We start from the raw sequence: 23,878 nt of genomic DNA, 5'->3' as shown, positions 1-23,878 counted from the left end.
CAAGTATAGCCGATAATCCTGATAGTGTCGTAATACCTTCGTTAGAGTGGCCAGCGACTGTAAGTACTAACTTAAATTTGAAAAATAACCCGTTGTAAAGTATTCATACCCGAGAAAAAATACTACCAGGTATAAGAGAGCGGAAAATTTAATATTGATTCATTGAAAGAAAGTAAAAAGTAGTTTAATATAATTTTCAGTAATCTCGACAAAATTATACCACCCGTCTTTAATTTTTCCTGGTCGTGGCTGTTAGACCAATGCATGTGCATTGAGTGTAAAGAGATTAAATGGTGCTCTGAACACAATTTTCATTGCAATCATTCTCACTAAATGCACGGAACATTGGAATTATTTTTTAATCATGTTTACGGTACACCTTCAAAAGGCTACGAAATAATTAAAATAATTTCTAGAGAGAGGGGGGCTGAAACGTCGAAAGAAATAAGGGGGGGGGGGTCAGGCAAAGAAGGAGAAATCGATTATCTATAAATAGCGATAGGATGCCAGCCTTCCTTTTCAAAACTTGTTGCCGTCTCACACTTTTCTTTCCGACCCCGAACGCCGCTCAGACATTAGATGTGTAGTAAAATTGCAAATTTGCAAAAATTGCAAATTAAAAATGTGTAGTAAAATTGCAAACTTAAAATTGGAACAGAAGTCTGTAATTAAAGTGCACATTTAGTCCATTGACCAATTAATACACATAACAACGAAATTACTCTATATGCAGGGTTTGTTGTTTTATTTTATAACCGTCGTTGAACAGCTGACCCAATTTTATGGGTTTACGACTACTAATGTTCATCTCCGTAGCCTTGTCATTTTGAACCCTATCCAGAAGACAAGGGAACTCCTGGATCAAGTACGGGGAGAAAATTACCTTCGCGGAGGTCTTTTTGATGGAAGTAACCCGCATTTGCGTTACGTGGGGAGGAAGAACACGAGAACATCCCACTGTTATACTGATCTCAAGGGGACTCTAACCCATGATCCGTCTACAACTGAGGATGTTTTTAAATCAGCACTTTGGTCGGTGCAAAACGAAGCGGAATTCGAAAGATTATGCTTGGAGCTTTTAGGAATGGTGTCTTTTTTACCAGTGCAAAATTTCCATCGATCAAAATAAGCACACATTTCAAAATCTTTTTTTCAGAACACCATTAATAACTTAAAGGCATTTTTATATTAATATTGCAATTCTATAGAATGAATTCAAAATTGCCGAGATCCTCATTTGAATCTGTTCGAATTTGGCTGGGATAAAAAGGACAACACTTCTAAAAGCTTCAAGCATGATCTTTGAAGTGTTCCGACTGTTTTGTCATGTTAAATGTAATAAAACATTTGCTGCTGAAAGAAAGAATGTTTACATAGAATTATTATATAAGTGTTTCCATATTTTATCCCAACCTTTGACACCAAAATGCACTTTTTGTAGAAATTCTTTCATTCAATTTTGCGTGCCATTAACTTTGAAATTAAATTCCAAAAAAATTCTAAGAGAGGCCGTAAGAAACATTCTGCATAGAAACATTTTGCATAGTAATTTTTATGAATTTCAAAAATTATGTAAAAATATTCTACTGTGTAGCTTGAATTATTTAGTGTTTACATTAGTTTAAACAGCATATTAAAGTACTACTCGTTTGCAAAAGTCTAAAAAGATTTGCGAAAAAAAAGGTTGACAAAAGATTAGTTGCAAAAAGCTTTTTTCTGCATCGGATAAGCTTTTCTAAGTAAAGCCAGGTCTTCATATGCCGAAGAACTATGTTGTATTTGAATCCACGGCTAACTAGTACGCGTTTTGCAAAATATTTCATGGACTGGTTGGCAATAAAAATCTAGAGCTTTTTGAATTTTTGGTAATTTTGCAAATATTATCAAAGCAACACTATGAGAGAGATGCAAACAAAGTTTCGTTTCGCGTGAAATTTTCAATCGTTTACATGTAGTGGCATGGAAAATAACTTTAAATCAAATTTACTAAAAAAACAAAGAATCATATATTAAAACATATAGTTAACTAACACTAGAGGAAATTTTTCCCCAAAAGCCAGTCGTGTAAATAATGGGTTTCTTAAAAGTGCAACTTGGAAAAGTAGAGCATGACTGCTATTCTAAATTTATAAAAAAATAATTTCAAGTAGTTGCAAATTTTTTTAAATCTCAGATACAAGCTAAAAAATATGGGATTTTCTTTATATACAATAGTACATACTTATATATATATTTTATATACAATTTCCATACATACAATGTATACAATATTAATAAACTACTGCACTTTTCACATTCGGAAAATCTAATGTAAAATTTCATTCAATTAGTTCAAAAGTTATGCAGAGTGAAATTTATTTTAATCTTGAAAAACTGTATTTAATCATCAAAGTTTACATACGATTACTAACGAACAATCGAATTCTTCTAATATAAATCATAAAAAAAAATCAAATTAAATCAAATAATTATATTAAATGAAGCCAGACGTAGCTTATAAATCTCTAATTAATAATTATGTAAATAGTTATGGAACTTTATTAACATTTCATTCCGCGTGGAGCGAGCCTTTTTCAATTAAACCGTCTCTTTTAAATGTTAAGCAAATTATGACCCAACACTTATTCAATCTCTCCCTATTCATCACTATTCAAGCCATACATTTTCATTTCTCTAATCAGACAGAGCAACATATCCGGGATGCTGTCATCATTTCGCTGATGAGCATTATGTGCTCAGTTACCGTTCGAAATCACTTCGTGAAATCTGTAGTGGCATTTGATTATTTAATAAAGGAAACTTCAACAGAGGAAACGGAACAGAAACTTTCTGTGCAAGAGCTCTTTTCAGGTTTATGAAAATAAAGAGCTTTTAAATATTGAATAACAAAGACATCAACTGTGACTTTCATGTCAATTAATTACAGTCTCTGGCCATATTATTAGATGCACTATGAAATTTCATGTAAAATTATAATTATCACGTGATGCTATACAGATGTATTGTTTTTAGTCGGATGAAACCGGTTTGCATTTGGTTACGCTTCTGTATCCATTGGTTAACATTATAATGCTATACCTTAAAAATAAACACAAAAAAGAAGTATATCAAAAATCTCCTGAATAAAAACCCATTACATGTATGTTTAAATATAGAAATATTGCCTATAAACTCGTGCAAAACACGTCATTATGAAAAAACTACAGTACGTCTCATAATTTGACTAATTATTATCATATACTAACATAATATACTAATGAAACTTTGAATAAGGGGTCGTCCACCGACTAGGTCAGAGATGGGCAAACTTTTCTGGTCGAGGGCCAAAAATCGAAGAAAAAAAATTTTGGTGGGCTAAATAAAAACATCTAAAATAAAAAAAAATACTATATGCAATTTTCAATGTAAATATTTAATGAGATGAATGAAATTGCGATTTCATTTTTAAAAGTTCCTTATATTAAGGTTCCAAGTGAGATGTACTTATTTTAAGGAACAAGGGTAAACTACTTCTAGGTAACTACTTCTGAAATTATTTTTTCTCAGGTTTGTAGATGAAAACACTTGTTCACACATAAATAAAAGGAAGCAAACATAGACCTGATTTTCTAGGCATGAAATATTTGGGAAACTAGCTTTTGGTAATGATTTGTAAAACTCAATTTTTGGCATATTCAGAAACAATTGCTTCAGATGGCACCAATCTACGGCTATTCTATAAAGAACTTCTCAGTTCACCAATTGAAGCTGTCTGTGCATCAATTTATTATTTTGTAGAACAAAAATAGAGAAAGTTAAAAGGTCCGCAGTACTTAGTTAAAAAAGAAAGAAAAATAACTTTAAACGAAGTAGACAAGAAAATGGATGTATATTGTTTATATTCGCCACAGATCAGCAAGTTAAAATTCCATCCGCGGGCCGGATAAAACCTTCCGGCGGGCCACAGTTGGCCCGCGGGCCGTAGTTTCCCCATCCCTGGACTAGGTGGCTGGACGCAGTTGAGAAGGACCTAAAGATAATGGGAACAACTAACTGGAAGGTCATGGCACAGAATAGATCAAGATGGCAAAAACTTATTGGGACGGCCTTGGCCTGTCATAGGCTGTAGTGCCCAAGAAGAGGAAGAAGAATATAATGCTTGATATAATAAATATTCTATATTTATATCATGTATCGTCTAATTCAGAGGTGTCAAACTCAATTTTGCAGAGGGCCATATATTAAATTTAGAATATGTAGGCGGGCCAGATGCAAATAAAAAAAATGTACTGAATTATTATAAAATTTTCTTTATCTAATTATATAGTTTATAATATACGGTTGTTAAAAATCATATCAAAGTTATAAAAGATGGTTATTATTTTGAGCTCGAGGATCCAGATACCTGACTTCCCTTGTTTTTGACAAGCTCCTTGATGTCCGGTTTCATATTTGCTATAATTATTTTAAGAATTGATTGGAGATGCTCATTCGTAAGTCTTGCGCGATGTTTGTTCTTATTTATTTTCATGACGGAAAACATCTGCTCCTATAAATAGGTGCTACCAAACATGCACAGAATGCGTGCTGCATGCTTTTTTAATTCTGGGTTGTTATCCAAACTCTTGAAATATTGCGCATAAAATGTAAGAGCGTTAACCTCTTTAAATTTTTCTTTCAAAATACTGTCCGATTGAAGATTTATCAACTCCATTTGCAAATGAACTGGTGTCTGTGAAGCTTCAAAATTGAATGGATTGTTGAAAATTGGGAATTCCGTTTCATTAATTTTGTGGAAGTCTTCAAAACGATTGTTGAATTCCTTGATAAGATTTTGCAGAAGTTGAGAATATTGATCCAATTTCTTTGTGGTTTATTGTGCCAAATGATTTTAAATGAGGGAAATGATCCAAAGTTTGATTTTTTACCTGATTTTCCCACAGCCTTAACTTTGTTTCAAAGGCTTGAATACATGAATACATTTGAGTGGCAATCAGATTTTACATTCAGATCAGTCAAGTGTTAATTCATGTCTACCAAAAAGGCACAATCAATCCACCAGTCATTGTCATAATCAATTGGGTTACCTTTTTCTAACATGAAAGCTTGAATAGGATCACGTAATGGAAAAAATCTTTCTAAAACTACTCCTCGACTGAGTCAACGAACTTCGGTGAAATAATTTCCCACAGCCTTAACTTTGTTTCAAAGGCTTGAATACATGAATACATTTGAGTGGCAATCAGATTTTACATTCAGATCAGTCAAGTGTTAATTCATGTCTACCAAAAAGGCACAATCAATCCACCAGTCATTGTCATAATCAATTGGGTTACCTTTTTCTAACATGAAAGCTTGAATAGGATCACGTAATGGAAAAAATCTTTCTAAAACTACTCCTCGACGAACTTCGGTGAAATAAGGGACATCAAAAATTTTTTTTGTCCAAATCTTGTAAAAACTGCCTGAACAGTCGGTGATTTAGTCCTCTGCTCCTTATAAAATTTACTATTTTATTTATAGGTTGCATGACATGGTCCATTTTTAAATGTTTGGATGCCAATGATTCCTGGTGAATTATACAGGGAAATCCCACTAAATTCCCTGATGCTTTCTGTTTTAATTTAGTTACAACTCCCGAATGTTTGCCAGCCATGGCAGGAGCGCCAACCGTAGTTGTGCTGCTAAGTATATTCCAGTCGAAGATTCCGCTTGTTGCTAAGAAATGTCGTTACTGTCTATCTCTCTCGCTTGTCTAGGCACGCGCTGCCCTTGAAATTACTTATAAACGTAGTGTGCACATTTTAAAACTTCCGTAGATTGTTGTTGTTAATTTACGTCGCACTAGAGCTGCACAATTGGCGACGGTCTGGGAAACATCCCGGAGGAAAAACTTCCGTAGAGGAATCGAGTGAAGTCTAAAAAACACGATACTTCTTTCTGTGACACATCGCGATCGCGGGCCGTATTGATACGAACCGGGGGCCGGATGTGGCCCGCGGGCCGTATCTTTGACATGACTGCTAATGTATCCTATCATCAAATTTATATTACATATCGTCCCATTTAACCTATTCATACACGAACGATAAACAAGTGCAAACAATCTCGTAAAAACAGCTGTATAGAGTATCACCTGATAATTAAGATTTTACATAGAATCTTAGAGTGCGCCTAATTATTTTTCCAGGGATTGTAAATAAAGTTGAAATTTTGATTAGAGTCAAGATTTTGACTACAAACAATTAAGGCAGATTCACGATTTCGGCGTGGTGACAACGATTCAAGAATATTGAAGTTAATCGTCAATTTACAGGAACGGTTTCTGTAATACACGAAATGTTCAAGAAAAAATTATTCTGTTCACTAATTAAAAAAGATTTTTTAAAGAAATTCGAATATTTTTTTTTTAACCAGGAGGTTGCATTTACCAATCCCCGTGAATGCTTTTTATTCAGTACTGCTTTTTTTTTCTTTAAATACCGTTGAAAAAAGGAATATTTTGTTTATAAAATATATAATTATGCAAGATTTTGTTAATATGTGATTAATTCTGTTAATTTTGTAACGAAACCTATCATCACTAACACCGTGATTTGAAAAATTATCAACTGTAATTAAAAAAAAACAATCTATTTAAAATTAAGAATACAAAATGTGTGACACAATGAGAAGTAATCTAACTTGTTAGCAATATTATAACCTGCAAAAGTTCAAATTCAAAACAGTTTTTTTTTTGTTCTTAAATCTTTTATAGCCTCGTTTTTTTTTTAAATTCATTTTTATTTCAGTTTCCTTAAACTGTGTTTTATAGCGCGTTCTTATTAAAGTACTGAAGCGCGTTTGATTTGTTAGTTACCGAGGATTGGCCCGAAAGTAGATGTGCGCTAGGTAATATACTGGATAATTTAAAGAAGTTTATAATTAATAAGGTTGGTACTTAATTATGCAATTTTAATGTATTTAGAAAATTAATATTTATTTAAGAAAAGAGAGAGAGAGAGAGAGAGAGAGAGAGAAAGAAATGCCTGTTTTGAAGATGTTTTGCTTTGGATTTGCCCGAAATAGATTTGCCCATGGTAAAAATTTTTAAAATTAACAAAACTGTTTTCAGTAAATTTATTTATAATAACATATAACTAACTCAATGATTTTATATAGAATTTAATTGCTTTAGTTGAGTATCCATTGCTTTTTTATCAAATTTTGGAAGAGTTTGTCTATTTGTATTTTTTATAAATAATCATAACTACATATTCTTTTAAATCTATTCATTTGATTAAAAATGGTATTTAACTAGATGATTTTAGAAACTTTAAAATTCCGGGTAATTAGTTTTTTTTATATTAAAATTAAAATCAGTTCTTTTATCCTTGAAATCAACAAAGCAGACATTTTCTTCTTTTATAAAACCAAAATCCAAAATATTAAAATTAATATTATCATCATGATTACGAAGCAAAATTAATTCCTCGGTGTAAATATTATTTAATTAGACCCACGTGTGATTGTTCTAAATTTTATAGGAATTTTGTGAAATTTAGAAATGATAAGTAAGGAAATTATATATTGCTAATTTTAATTTTTAACCTCCCCTATGAAGCTAAAATTTTTTTAATGGCGATATTAATATTTAAATTACTAAGCTTGAATTTTTACTATTTTTCAACTCCGTATTTAAAAGTTCAACATAGAATTTTTTACAAAATATTGCATAATGGTAGTTAGCTTTGTCGATGGGGTAATTATAAAATTTATCTGTAGTTGCTTAATTGATTGAGAAATTTTAGAAAAATTTGTTGAATTGTTACTGTTGTTAAAATTTTACTTATCATTGAATGCTTAGTTTTTAAAGTAATAATAAACAGCCCATCTGTTAACATACCTAAAGCTAAAGAGAATCTATTTGATATCTTTGAACAAAAACTATTGAAATCATTAAGAAAGTATTTTAGAGATTTATTAATTGATGTATGGTTAATGGGTCCAAGTTTTGTGCCTTTCATCATTAAATTCCTAAGTTCTAAGTTTTCTATAATATTTAAATTACCAGTGATAATATGTTTATGATGTTTATCAACAAAATCAAAATATTTCTCTTCTTCACAGTGACATTCATTAATCGGATATTATTAATCCTCCCTAATAACATTATAATTAAATATAGTTCTACCAAGAGATTTATTATATTTAAAGCTTTTAATTAAGTTAAAATATTTTAATGTAAGCAAATTTTTTAAATTTTTGAAAAATATTATGAAATTTGATCTTATCGAAAATAGGGTTTTGAAAGTTAATGACAAACTATAAATTATCTAAATTTTTCTTTTGATTTGGGGAAATTTTACTCATTTTAGCTTTTACAAGATTGAAACTAAGAATTTTGAAGTGTAAATTAATAAAAGAAAATCTTATTATTAAGTTTTCAAAAAAACGTCCTTTATCACTGCACTGTAATCAGATCAGCAACAAAGTAAAAAAGAATGTTGAAGCCATAATTATGCATTTTAATAGGACTGCAACGCAAATAATGCTTAAACAAAATTTGTGAAAATTCAATTAATAATTTCTGAGAAATTTTATATACTTTTTTAAATAAAATTATCCGAATACAAAATTTTCTAAAATAGAATGAATACTCGTATTTAAATATTCACGTCAGGTTTGTTTTGTTTTCGAAGGACATTAGAAAGAAGAAAAAAAACGTTCGTTTTATGTTCATTTGCTAGCTTACCTTCTGAATAAAGTTTTCCGCTCAAGACTGATTTAACATTTTTTTTAACATTTTTCCGAAAAAGGTTGATATTTACCTTATTTTGTTTCCTTGGAAAAAGATTTTCTCTTAGTATTTCTGCGTACTTTATAATGATAACCAACAAAAATAAAAATAAATAGGTGTGCACTTCATTGTTTTTTAAAATAATTAACAATATGGAAAAGCTTTACAAATCATTTATTAATCGTTTTAGATTGAAAATGTTTGAAATTTCAATGCTTTTGCTTTATGGAAAAAAAGGTTTTTACCTCAAACCTTTTCGTGTCTACAAAAATAAAATTCCAACACAAAGTAGCCTTAAAGTTTACAATGCCTTTTAAATAATTTACGGCAGTATCGTAAATGATTCATCAGATTGTGTTAGGGTTTTTTAATTTTTCTTTTTCTTAAACTAAAAAAAGTTTATAAATTAATTACGGTGAAATTGAAACAAGTCTGTCTATTCAGGATTATTGGAATAGCAAGTTTAAAATTTTTAGTTCTGAGAAAAATCCGTCTCAGTAGTAACGTAAATGTTTTTGCCAAAGCATGTTAGGTATAAAAGATAAACAAGTAATATTTAAAAAAATTGAAGTTAATTCCTACATAGATCTACGAAGAAAAACTTTATTTTAGTTACTTTTGATCAAATAATTAAAAAAATTTTACCCAGTGAGGGAACATTTCATATATATTGATAAAAGATAAGAATTTGAAAGTTTTTCTTTAGATTAATTGGTAACAATAGCTTACTGCCAAACAATAGAAAGTCATCTAGCAATGTTTTGGATTACTTAGTCAAATAGACTTCTCTGGAAAAAATTTTTGAATTTGTTACTATCTCTGCAACACCTTGTTTCTTTGAAAAAATTATAAGGTGAGTGTTTGTATTTATATGTTTGAAGTGGAATTAATTGCATGTAATAGTTTTATTTTTCTCACTGTGAAAAAGAGAATTCAAAATATAGTTATTGAAGTTACGTTTTATTTTTTTAAGCATCATAGCATAATAAAGTACTGAGATAAGGGGGTGTTAATTCACTGGATCACCAAACGATGAAAAACCAGTGAAAGAACAAGTGTTCCTTTACTGGGTTTTTTTCTAAGTTAATGCAAATAAAAGATAAACTTTAATTTTCTTGTACCTTTAGTGATGTTCCGCATCAAAAGTATGTTAAAAATACGAAAAACAACTTCTAACCAGTGAAGGAACAAGCATGTTCCTTTACTGGGTATAGATTTCCCAGTGAATGAACAATATGTGTTAATATGTTGACACTTTAATTTTCAATTCATGATTACAAAAAATAGTTCACATTTTCCAAGTATTTATATGTTAAAATTTCAAGAATAGGTTTGTTTTTAAATATTTGTATGGCTTATAAATTCATAAAGAGCATTAAAAAAATAACCAAAATTAAGTGTTCCTTCACTGGGTGTTCATTCACTGGTAAGAGCTGTTCCTTCACTGGGTCTTCTTACTACTTGTTATTTGAACCTCCAAAACTTTAAAACAATATTATGTAAGTTCTCTACAATTTTTTTTACATAATTTGCAATTAGTAACAAATATGTTGACACTGTCATTTAACTAAAATTACGGATTTTGAAATTAATATGATTTCTTAAAAGGCAAGCGAAGCTTAAGTGTTCCTTCACTGGTTTGTTTACCCTACACTGTGATAAAAAAAAGTAAAGTGAATGCTTTTTGGAAAGAAAAAAAACTTTTTTTCCTAACATGTACACCTAAAAATCAATAAAGGGAGTTGCCAAGTGAATTGTCCATTTGTTACATCCATTAGTCTTCCAGATTTTTTACTTTAAGTTATAATAACTTATGTCACACAAGTTGTTTTCATAGTGAGTGAAAGCAGAACATAAGTCCATGTCTGCTTTTGATTTTTTACTCTCCGAACTTATGAGAACTTATGCTTATGAAAAAAATGTCCAGACGAAATAAGTGCACGCGGATATTGTTGAGACTTTCTTACAATTTGTGACTTGTTTATTTTTGTTGAGGGAGTTCAAAATTGGTAAAAACATGCTCACAATAATTTTGAACAGCTCCGATTACAATTGGCAGGTGTGTTTTACTTTTTTAAAAATAATAAAACAAAGATTATGATTACGATTATGACTTAACAATACTAATAATGTTAAGTCATAACTAGTTTTTTTTTTCTCTTTTTGAAATAAGGACAGGTGCCTGGCAAAGTTCGACTTAAATTGTGCTAGTTATATTAAAATGAAAAATTCAATATGCATGTAAAAACCGAAATATTTTTATAGTTTTAAGTAAACAAATTTAGTTTCAAAGTCAACTTATAGAAATTCTTAGGTCTAAAGTAGAAGATTAAAATTTGCAACTTTTCAGCATTCAGTTAGAGTTCATTCAGTTTCTCATTCAGTTTGTTTGAAAGTAAATGCAAAGTATATTTTCGTTTTAAATACGAATAATATGCAATGTAAGTCATGGTTTTAGTTACAATTGAATACTTAAATCAATAAAGATAAAATAAGTTTCGACCACTTCTTACATTTTTAGTTCCCCTTGGTATTCCTGTGGGCGTTAGCTTTACTGATAGTAGAACAAATACCTCTTTTAGCTAACTTTATATACAGGTATGACCTTAGGTTTAAGGAAATATTTTTGGTCACCAAATATATATATATATATATATATATATATATATATATATATATATATATATATATATATATATATATATATATATATATATATATATATATATATATATATATATATATAAATATATATATATATATATATATATATATATAAATATATATATAAATATATAAATATATATATATAAATATATATATATATATATATAAATATATATATATAAATATATATATATAAATATATATATATAAATATATATATATAAATATATATATATAAATATATATATATAAATATATATATATAAATATATATATATATATATATATATATATATATATATATATATATATATATATATATATATATATATATATATATATATATATATATATATATATATATATATATATATATATATATATATATATATATATACAGGGCTGATTGTGCTCCGGAAAAAATCCGGATTTCCGGAATTTTTGCTAACAGTGATCCGGAAGTTTCCGGAAATTGAAGGTCCAGACGTTTCAAAAATTCATTGATCACAGAAGTTTCCGGAAATCAAATTTTCAAAGGTGGAACTTAAAAACACAGTTTATTTTATTTGTTTGTAAGGGAGAGCCAGAGAGATACTTTATAAACTTATATTCATGATTAATATTAATTTTTTATCAGTAAATAGTTGTTATAATCATAAACTCAAGAAAGAAAGACATATTTGTAAATTTTAATTACTTCTCCAGGTCATCATAGGTATGTATAAATGGTATAGGTATGTGTAAAATTTTAAATATATATTTTAAGTAAACTAAGAAATATTGGGAAAAAAAGAGAAAAAAACCTTGCTTAAATGTTTTTCTAATTTTTCAATTTAAATTTTTTTTTTTTTTTTTTTTTTTTTTAAACTCAAGAAATTTTCCGGAATTTTGACTTGGGTTCACAATCACCCCTGTATATATATATATATAGTTTCTGACAACCTTAATTGTGAAAGACTTTTCCTGTGTAATTTTACATTTTTTTTTCAAATTTTTCTTTAATTTTCTAAAAATAGAGGTTGCTTTATGTTTTGAAAGAAGTTGCTTTATGTATCCATTTCTAAAGAAAAAATTATTACATGGATTGAACAAAAATATGGAAACACTCCTACACTAACAATCGCAACAAATGTTTTGTAAAATTTCACACGACAAAATAGTTTGCACAATTTGAAAGAATCATGCAATCACGTGTAATTAAATGTTAGTTATAAGTGATTTTAAATACGTCATTTCTGTTAACGCTCAGCTGCAGCCACAGGGTCATTATCCATTGAATGATGTGATTTGTACCCATCAAATTCGAAAAATAAATTATATTAGAACCGTAACATTAAAAGTAGTTGCCAAGATTCGCTACAAATTATTGATCATTTGTATCGCACTACACTACTTTTTTTTTTTTTTAAAAAAAAAGGAGCTCAATACACTACAAACTACGAAAAAAAGTAGCGACTACAGTAGTTTCACTGCATATATGGGCTACTTCTGGTTCCACAAGGCACCTCTTTTTTGCCTATATCCCCTTAATTTAAATCATTCAGGCTTATTTTATTTAAAGCACTTTTCGTATCTTTGCAATATAAATAAACAGTATATTAAGCGCTTCTAAAATAGTAAAGCCAAACTGTTTTCGTTGCATCTGGATTAAATTGATTATAAAATATCATATATTATTAAAGAAGGCTGGCTATTAAATGATAAAATAATCTTGTTAAGTGTATGACTTCACTTGCAACATCATTGTGATGAAAAATTGATTAAACGAAATGTTGAGTAAAAAGGAATTAAACAAATGTAGTTTGCACGAACGAACGGAAAAGTTATTTGCCCTACTAAAAGGTTACACCATCAAATAAATTATTTAATATGAGAGAAAAAGCATAATTTTTTGAAAAACAATTTAGTGAAAGAATTCTTTTTTTTTCAACTTCAATTTATTTTTTTTCCAATTGTTCGAGTTTTATTAAAAAATATTTCTTGAAAGGGATAGTTTTTAATAAATTATTAAGTCATTTGATTTATTAAATAAATAATAATATTTGGTAATAATGGTAAATAAATAATATTTGTATTGCTATGCAATTGAAAAACAACGTACGCGCAATTAACTGATTTTTTTTCAATTGGGTACTTGCAATTCATATTTCGTAATGTAGCATAAATATTTCGTAATATAACGTAAATCAATTTATACTGAAAATATAATAAAATCTTTCAAGTCATGTTTAAATAAAAGTATTTTTTAAGCAAAAAATTCAATATCCATAGAACAGGGAATTTTTATTAAATCAATTGTCTAGCGTGTTATTTTATTAATTAAAAACTGTTCTTTAGTGATGTTTAAATTAGTAATAGCATTCGAATGATTATTGTGTTATTTAATATTTATATTCAAAGAAAATGATAAAAGATATTCATGTTTTGTTAGCAACTTTTGTCAATTACATTTCAATGAATCATTCTTTTGGATTTATTCATTTATGGTAAGCACATTTTGTATGAGAATAATAAACCTACATTGTGTATTCCTATAGTTGCTTTTGAATTTTAATCATTATGCTTTATTTACTTTTAAATAAATATAATTCTCCATTTCTTATTTTATATTTATTTAACTATCATTCTAATCTAGCTTAAATAATTTGGAGAGTTAGATGTTTGAAATTACCTGTCCTTCTCTTTAGCGAGCCTATTTTTATCATGTATTTATATCAAATGCGTTCACATTACCAAGGTTTTCCTGAATTAAAATTCTATACAAGATCAAAAAAAATTATCAACATTATCTAACTATATCTGTGAAACCGAGGTCGTTCTTCTCTGAAAATGTAATTTTAAGGTGGAATTTTTTGGTAACTGGAGTAAAATTAGAGTGAAAAGTAAATTAAATGTTATGTATTCTAAATAAAGATGTGTCGCTACAAAAATTAGCAGCCATTGGCCTGCGGCTCATCTCTTCTAAAGATAATCAAGTAATATAAAAAAAATACAGGTATAATATAGCCTACGTCACAGGTTGTGTTGTTCCTACTAAATTTAACCCATGAACGGCATTTTCTGCTAGCCTAACTTCAAGCCACAAATAAACAAACGAAGTGTTCGATCGTTTAAATAGCTGCTCGCCAGATTTTATTGCATTATAAAGAAAAGTTATTGAAACTAAATACAACTAAATAAACAACAACAACTAAAATAAATAACAACAACTACTAATAACAATAACTAAAACAACAACTAAATTCCATTCGTTTAGCATTGCGTCATATGTTGTTCCTACTAAATCGAAGTAGTTGTGTTTTTTTCATATTATACCCAATTCCTACTCCTATTTCGACAAATAAATATTTTATTTTAGTTACTTTTTATTAAATAATTATAATTTTTTTCTCCTGTATAAAGCTAAAATTAATTAATTAAATTCAATGAATGAATTAATATTTGAAAAAACAGTATAAACATCAAGAGTCACAGGTTTAAAAAAATGTATTTGAAGTTAAGTGAATGAATAAAAATTATTTTATTAACGATTGAACATTTGAACTAGATATATAGGGAAAGTGTGAATAAATTGTGCCAAACATAAATGAATGTTATCCGGTAAAATTAGCCAAGTCCTGGTACCGACCCATGTCAAAATTTTTGATAGTTTATGTAGGTTTCAGTACTATTCCAGAAGGTCTAACATAATTTGATGGTTACTATCATCCAACATTTTCCATTATGCGTTCATGGTATTTGATATGCCCACAGACTTCCATCATTCCATGATGGAAAATGCTACTTTAATACACTATGATGGTTAACCATCAAGAGAAGTTTGATTCTCATGGACCAATAAACCATGATGGTTCCATCTATACATTTCCATGATGGTTCTCAGGTGTTGGTTCTCAGGAATATGCCATCAAAACAAATTGATTTTTAATGTTGAACCATCATAAATCAGTCCGAATTCCTACATTGAGAGGATGATCGTTCATGACCATTCAAACATTCGATTTCTAAGATAATATGATGGAAATTCGTGATAGTCCATAATGGTACAACAATGCATTTTCATGATGGTTTAATAATAATTATTGTTGATTCAGCAGGAATATACCATCAAAACATTTTTTTTTAAATGTGGGCCCATCATAAATCAGTCCGAATTCCTGCACTGGGGTGATAGTGGCTCATGATCGTTCCAACATTTGATTTCTAGGAAACTATGATTTCTGATGGTTGAACATGCACAAACCATCGAAACAAGTTGCTATTCTTTATGTTGCACCATCATAAATCAGTTCGAATTCCTACATTGAGGTGATGGTTACTTATGTTGGTTACCATCAAAAAATACAATGGTTCATGATGGAATTATTGATGGTTACCATCAAGATTATATCGTTCCATCAATGGAAAACCATCAAAAATTTAGACTAGGGGAGTCATCAGACTAACAACTGGGTAGTGAAATTCATTTCATAAATTCGTAGGTGTGTCTGTTGAGCAGCTATAGCCAGCAACCACAACAGACCTCAACCCCATCTGCACCGGAAGATTTTATATATTATGGAGTAGTAAAATCTTTGTATTCATGCTTGTTTTTACTTTTGCATTTGTAAATGAGTAAAAATGTACCTTTGTAGATAATGTACATTGTGTATAATGTTTCGTAAATAATGTTAAGGATAATGTACTTTTAAACAGTTCTTTATAGATAAGGCGGTACAGAGCCTCGTTTCATTTCAAGAGAATTAAGTATTTGCCTTAACTTTAATACTTACAGAGATGCCAACTTGCTCCTCTTTCTAAACACATATTTTCTAATGACAAAGAAATTTAAGTTATTCAATTCCTAACTATTAGTTCATACTCTCTTACTATATCTTGTTCAAATGTTCAGTCGTTCATAAAATACTTTTTATTCATTTACTCAAGTTCAAATACATTTTTTTAAACTTGTGACACTTGATGTTAGTACAGTTTTTTCAAATATTAATTCATTCGTTAAATTTAATCAATTAATTTCAATTTAATATGAGAGAGAAAAATTGTAATTATTTAATAAAAAGTAACTAAAATGAAATTTTTCGTTGTTGACCAAGGTAGGATTTTTATATTACTTATTTTTAGTTCAGTATGATTCATTTTAACGAATTTTTCCACCTCTACATATGAAGAATTCAAAGCATCATATGAAATTCAACTTTATTGCAGATATCTCACAGTGAAACTTATCTACATATTTCATTCGATACCAATTTATTTAAACTTTTGCAGAAAGCGGCATCCCCTATAGTTATTGCACAAATGGGAAAAAGGTCTTCACTGGATTTCGCTCAATATCTTCCTAGTGGGTAGCCTATTAATATTTTAATAAAATAATTTTGTCCACCACCTCATGTAAATAATTGAAATAGATGTATAACAGAATTGCTACCTCCTAAGGAAAAAAAAACTAATCTTGAGATATTCTCTAGATTAGTGGTTACCAACTGGCGGCCCGCGAAGCCTTTTTTGGTGACCAGCGAACTAAAATATATTAGTTGTCATTTTTTTGCGGACAATTTTTGTAAAAATTCTATATGGCTTTTAAATACTTTTAAGTTTTATATCTTAATTTGATATCTGTTAACAGTTTGATATCATTAATTGTTTAATACATAGGTGCACATTAAAGTTATTGTAGCCAGAATTTTTTAATATGCAATTAAATATATTTAAAAATCTACTTCTTATTTTAATTTGTAATTCAATACTTTTGTTTCGTACAACTTGATAAGAAACCTACAGTAATATTTAATGTTCCGTCAAACGTAAAAGTGTCCTATATGAAATTCTGATAAAGTTGCGGCCCCGCCATTTGAATGGTGTTTTTAGTTGTGGCCCCTAGCCTCATGTAAGTTGGAAACCCCTGCTCTAGGTACTAAAAAATGTTTTCATTTGAGAATTACAAAATTGTTTAGAATTGATGTTTTTGCTGTGACATAACTAAGCCATATTGGTTGTAATCGACATAATGCACTACTAATCCGCACCACATTTATTTCAAATTTGTTAGTGGTTAATATAATTGACAAAGAATTGTCCTGTTTTTAATAAATATAAAATAATGTAGCTTTGTGGGTGGGGAAAGGAGTTTCGATGATCTTTACGTTCCTTTACCTGTCCAAGGTACCACAAAATTGAATCGAGTTAACATTTCTTATATATTGATGTTCAATAATCGTACTGGTAGTCAAGCCACAGTTTTTTTTCTTCTTTTTACCCTGATTATGCTCAGTCTGATAATGCGGCATACATTTTTCATTATCTTCAACTAATCATCGCCATTTTCTCTTATAAGAAGCAGTCCTGCCATATAAGTCTAAGTATATAATCTGGGTTTTATACTCTTATCTATAACATCGGTACCCATTTTCTTATTAGGCTATTGAAACCTATGCCTAGAGTCTGTTTAGGTTTTCATGAGAGGTACCTATTTTGTGAAAATTTAGATATAATTTGTGAAAATTAAAAGTTACATTAAAAAAATTAACAAAAAAATATGGTAAATTTTTATATGTATTTTCCCCATATATTCAAAAGTAAGTTTGCTAATATAAAATTTTGGGCTTAAAATTGTATCCAAATTTAAAAATCCATAAAAATCATAGTTCATTGTTCAATTTCAACTCGAACTTTAAAAAAAAAAAAAAAAACATGCATTTAACAGTACTTGCACTAAAAGTTATTTTCATTATGAGAACATTTCCCACGAAGTCATATTGAAAAAAGCTTCACAGAGAAAAAAATGTTTCATAAAAAATAATGGCCTGTTAGAATAAATTTAGAATAATGTTTGAATGTTTAGAATAATGTTAGAATTCTAACTTCCTGTAAAATTTACAGAGGGTGCTCCTCGGCAGTTTAATTTTTAAAAAAAACTCTGCGAAAAAAGAAAAAAGCTTGCTATAATGTGGTGAAAGCGACCGCTTAGGCTTACCACACCCCACTATCTGACCAAGCACGTGCTACCTATTCGTATATGCTGGATTTATCATTTCTTACGGGGGATACAAGAACAAAATTTTAAGAGGCGGGGCGAAGAATCTTAGAATTTGCTTTTTTAAAAGTATTTCGTGAACCTACCGCTTTTCCTTAAGTTGAATTTGTGAAAGTACCGTTAAACGTTAATAAATTTGCCCTGAACAAACCCCTGCGTGTCTGATTGCATTTATTTTATCAGAACTCTGACTTTATATGCTAAGTTCATTAGTAATCGTTAACATATTAAAGAAATACTACTCATTATTGTGAAAATATTTCATGTGCAAAATGAATTTTTTTTAATTTGTTATCAAATAACACTTTTAAAATGAGATTTTATGCCAGGTAATTTAATTTACAGAGCTGGAGCAGCATCTTGTCTCTTCATTGCTTTTTTCTCTCTCGAGATCTTTATTTTATAAGCTTGCGCTTTGAGATAATCAAAAATAACAAAGAGAGAGAGAGAGAGAAATTATATGTTATTATATCGTAACTTTCATACTGAAATTTGAACTGTCAAAATTCTCTTTAACAGGTAAAATTACTTTTTATTTATTTATTCATATTGAGCAAGACAATTCTTATAATATTTTGATTTTTTGTTGTTGCAAAAACTAAGTATTGTTTTTTCGAATACAGGTGAATTACCCATTTTGTTACGTTTAATAAAATGTTTTTACATATAACTAAAATAGTTGTGTATTCTGTGAACAAAATGTTCCTTGTTTTTGTAAAAAATGTCGTCGTTCAGGGAAAAAAAGAAAAAAAAAACAATGATGAATAAAAAGCGGAGTTGCAGAATAGAGTGAGCAGGGGCTTAGTTTTTAAAATTTGTTGATGAATTGTAGTTCATTTTTTTGATGAATTCTCTTCTAATTTTTCAAAAAAAATTTTACATACTTTCATAATTTTTTTTAATCTTTTTGATGGATTCTACTTTTTTTTTTAAAAAAAAAAAGTTTGTAAAAGAATACTCAAACAAACATTTTTGTTTTAAGCTGCTTTATAACAGGTTTTGTGATTTTCGCACATATAGTTAAAACATCTTATTGGGTAAATTATTCTTGCAAACTTGCAGATGAAATCAGGAAAAAGTATTTAAAAAGTAAAGAAAGAAATAAAAAGGAAGAATATAAGAATATTGTTCTTAGATGATTTTCAAAAAAAAAGCATTATAAAAATTATGCTAATAAAAAAAATTACAGAAAATATGAAACAAATTGAAACTGGGAAAATGAAACCAGAAAGGAAATAAAATTAGTTTTTTCCCCTATATTATAATAAAAAAACTAAAACACGAGACGCTAATTTCTAAAGAAGAATTTAAACGTGTAAAAATATTTCATAAAATAATTTCGAAACATAATGATATCATTATATGATTTTATAAAAAAAAATTTAATTTCTTAATATAATTATACTTTATTTTAATGACATAAAATATTTTAAAAGTACAAATATTTAAAAAAAAAAACTGATTCTTACGAGAATTTTCAAATTTCACAATCGTTTCGGAAAGTTTAAAATTCTGTGAAATAGTACAAGGCAATTTGAAAATTAAATTTTTTATTTCTTTAATGTCATTTTTTTTTTAATGAAAGAAGGCATTTTTGGAAAACAAATATTTTGCTATATGTTGTAAATTTAGCGAAACTTGAACTTTAACGGTAACGCATATTTTTTTTAAATATATGAGAATGCATGGTCTAATATTTTAACATAAGAATACGAATGCTTTAATAGCAAATATAAAAAGCATTTTTCTGTGTTGAAAAGTTAAAGATTTTTGTATTGCAAGTTGTTGGTGTTATTCGATTACTTCTATAATATGTTTTATAAATGATATAAAATATTTTTAAAACTATTAAAATTGATTGTGAATAAGAAACTCAGTTTTCGATTTTCGACATTGTTTTTTGATGTTTAACTTTTTGTGTGGAATAAAACAAGGTGTTTTAGAGCATTTTTCAAATTTAAAAAAAAAAGAAGAAAAAAATACCTGTTCTGCAATGCAAAATTCGAAAGTCTATCTTTATATGAATAAAAATTTTGCATTTGAACATGGGTGGGAGATTCAATTATGAAATTTTTAAAAAAAAATTATTTTTAAGCATTTTATATTTTGTGTTGTGTGTGTTCGAATGTTTTGGAGTAAAATGTTCTTATCCTTTCTCGTAAGCAGACGACAGAACAAAAGGCGATTCAGTAGGACAGTGGGCGAAGGCGGCGTGTTGGGGCGCAAGACAGAAAGAAAGAAAAAAAAGAATAAAAGAAAACTCACCTTCCTGTAAACGATGTGATTAGGATTATCGTCACATCCGGGCGGTTGCCCGTTACCGGAATCGCCTTTCCTTCTGTAAGCCATTCAGAGGGCGACCCTCTGGAATTCCATATTTTCCTCCCTCTAAACGGGAGAAAAAGTGGAATGTATTTTTACCGCAGACGATGATCAAACCTAGCCTGATGCTGGGGCTCTACAGCTCGCAGTGCAGTTGCTGCAAGATCAGAGACGGCGCACCAATGTTTAGCGCCCCCCCCGCCATCTGCTGGCAGAAACGGAAATTACATAAGGAAGGTGATTAAAGACGTTGATTTTGGATTTAATAGAATAAAAAACGGGAAGAAATATTTAATTTTTGCCAAACGATGAATAATGTTTTAATTCTTATTTTTAATGACGTTTTTTTTTTTCGTCAGCCATTTTCTTCATTTGCTTCTCATTTTTCATTTTGATTTTATGTAAATTATATAATATGAATTATAAATTTAAAAATTTGAATCATAAATTTAAAAAATAAATATGAATCATAAAAAAAAATAACATTTCGAATGAAGAAAACGCAGACTAAAAAGAAATTGCTTCTTAATTAAAAACTCTGCTTTCGTTTTTGCATTTAGAAATATTTTAAGATGAACTTTCAAGTTATGCAAAAATTACATTGAACTCAGAAGTGTTATCTCGCTTGATGACTTTTTTAAGCAACCCGCATCAACAGTTTTTAAATCGAAATAATTAAAACATTTTGAAATGAGTGAAAGGCACTGGTTTAAACTGTCGAACACCGTTTGCTGTATTTTAGGTTTCAACACTATTCTCTGGGGTAGCCTTACAAGCCTGATAATTGGACGGATAGGGGAGCCGAGAACTTATATTTTTGGGAGAGAAAATTTCCCTTTTTCGGAATAAAATTCCTGTTTTGACCGAATCTTAAACTAGCGCCTTCAATTATTCTTACATTTTAAAAAAAAGGGAACGTTAAAAGCGACACTAAAAAATTCTTCTTGGTGATGCAGCTAAAAGTTATAAATGATATAGTAGAGCCGCGATGGCTCAGGGGATAGAGTGTTCGCCTTCCAATGAGCTGAACCAGGTTCGATTCCCAGCGATGGCTGGCTGTTTACGAATTCCGCACCCAGCTCGCACCGACCACAGTTCTGACGTAAAATATCCTCAATGGTAGACGAATCATGGGTTAGAGTCCTCTTGCTGTCAGGCTAACCGTGGGGCGTTCTCGTGGTCTTCCTCTCCATATAACGCAAATTCGGCTTGGTTGTATAAAAAAGCCCCCCCCCCCACGAAGGCAAATTTCTCCCAATATTTGATCCAGGAGTTTCTTTGTCTTCTGGGTTGGGTCCCAAAATTATAAGGGTACGGACTTGAATATTAGTAGTCATAAACCCAAAATTTGGGTCGGTTGTTCAATGACGGTTATAAAATAAAATATATATCGCAGATAAATATTAATATCAAGTCCTCTAATTAAAATATTTATTTTTTTTTAATGAAAGGGGAAGATTTTGTTTTGTACAAAAGACGCAAAAAAAATACATATTTTTGTCAATCTTTCGTTTTATATAAGAAATAAGAAAAATTGAATAACTCCGAAACGAATTGGAAATTTCAATCATGAGACGTTTAAAATATTAAGTTACTTCACAACTAATTTGAACTTTAAAAGAAATGAGACGAATTACACTCTTGTACAATCATAAGTTTCTAAAAAAATCATAATTCTCCTGCTAATAGTTTCAGTTAAAATGAATTACGGGACGCAAAACAAATCTTCACATTTAATGTAAAATAATTCAAAAAATAATAACCACTTTATAAACATTTTTTAATATATGAATGTTCTTCAATCAGTTCTAGAAAAATGCGAAATATCTTATATCGTTTCACGTAATAGTTTTTGAGTTGTATCAGTGAGAGGCACAATAATTTTCTGAAACGATGGCAACAGCGACAATAACTATTTTTTTTAAATTGAAAAATAATCGAAGTACTGATAAACATTAAATGTGAGTTAAACATTTAATATTGCATTGTTTATGCAGTCTTTCAATCGTCGAAATATTTTTATGTATTTAAAATTTAATATACGTTTTTTTCAGTATGTAATTGAATTGATAATTATTTTTCAACTTCATGCAATATTATTAACCAAACTGTAAATTTATCTATTCATTGTTACACTTTTTTCAATTCCAACTATTAGTTCACGCTTTCCCTATTATCTTGTTCAAATTTTTAATCGTTAATAAAATACTTTTTATTCATCCTCTCAAATTCAAATATATTTTTTGAAACTTGACACTTGATGTTTATACTGTTTTTTCACATATTAATTCATTGATTAAATAGGGATCAGCAAAAAACGAAATAGAATTTTCTGATGGTTTAAAGCAGGGATGTGCAAACTTTTTTGGTCGAGGGCAAAAAATCGGGAAAAAAAGAAGTTTGGTGGGCCAGGTAAAAACGTCTAAAATGAAAAAAAGAAAAATATACAAGTTTTAATTTACATATTTAATGAGATGAATGAAATTGTGACTTCATTTTTAAAAGTTCCTTATATTGAGGTTCGAAGTGAGATGTACTTATTTTAAGGAACGAGGATAAATGTTTGTCTATTAGTCTACTTCTGAAATGATTTTTTCTAAGCTTCATCGCAAACACTTGTTCACATATATAAGATGAAGCATACATAACACTGATTTTTTGGGCACTAAATATTAAATTTGGGAAACGAGCTTTTGGTAATGATTTGTAAAACTCAAACTGTGGTAAACTTATATACAACTAGTGGAGCATCGTTTATACGACGATCACTTATACGACGTTTACATTTATACGACGTTTTAGTGTGGTCCCAAATCATTCCTATTCATTTTAATGTAAAAATATATCGTTTATACGACGCACAGAATCGGTTATACGTCGATTTTTAGATTTTGTTCTTTATTTAATTTTTTATTTTTTCTTGTGTATTTTGAAAAAGGGCGGAATTTGCCAACATGAATGATACAGAAAAGGTGTCAACAAGAATGCTTGGATGACGACCGTAATTTTTACTAGATGACTAAAAAAAACTAAACAATGTTATGAAGAGGAAAAAACGAAAAATTTTGCTATTCATCGACCAATGTCCAGCGCACCCA

At 29.0% G+C, this 23,878-nt stretch overlaps 1 protein-coding gene across 3 annotated transcripts in view; it reads right to left on the bottom strand.

Annotated features, from left to right (window-relative positions):
* Window positions 1-23,878, bottom strand: part of LOC107439727 (Regulator of G-protein signaling 7) — an 81,912-nt gene that overhangs the window by 53,120 nt on the left and 4,914 nt on the right. Inside the window, exon 2 of one of the 3 annotated variants that reach the window (XM_043054088.3) lies at window positions 20,724-20,846. The exons of 1 other annotated variant lie outside the window; for it this stretch is intronic. In XM_043054088.3, the coding sequence (XP_042910022.2) occupies window positions 20,724-20,807 (84 nt within the window). In that variant the 5' untranslated portion in view covers window positions 20,808-20,846. Of the gene's footprint in view, window positions 1-20,723; window positions 20,942-23,878 lie in introns of those variants that run through there. One more of the 3 variants, XM_071184730.2, reaches the window with a different exon arrangement.

Source organism: Parasteatoda tepidariorum, chromosome 5 (genome assembly GCF_982258835.1).
Source record: "Parasteatoda tepidariorum strain Cologne lab strain chromosome 5, Ptep-v5.0, whole genome shotgun sequence".
Taxonomy (NCBI): domain Eukaryota; kingdom Metazoa; phylum Arthropoda; class Arachnida; order Araneae; family Theridiidae; genus Parasteatoda; species Parasteatoda tepidariorum.
This window is presented reverse-complemented; position numbering and strand designations above follow the sequence as displayed.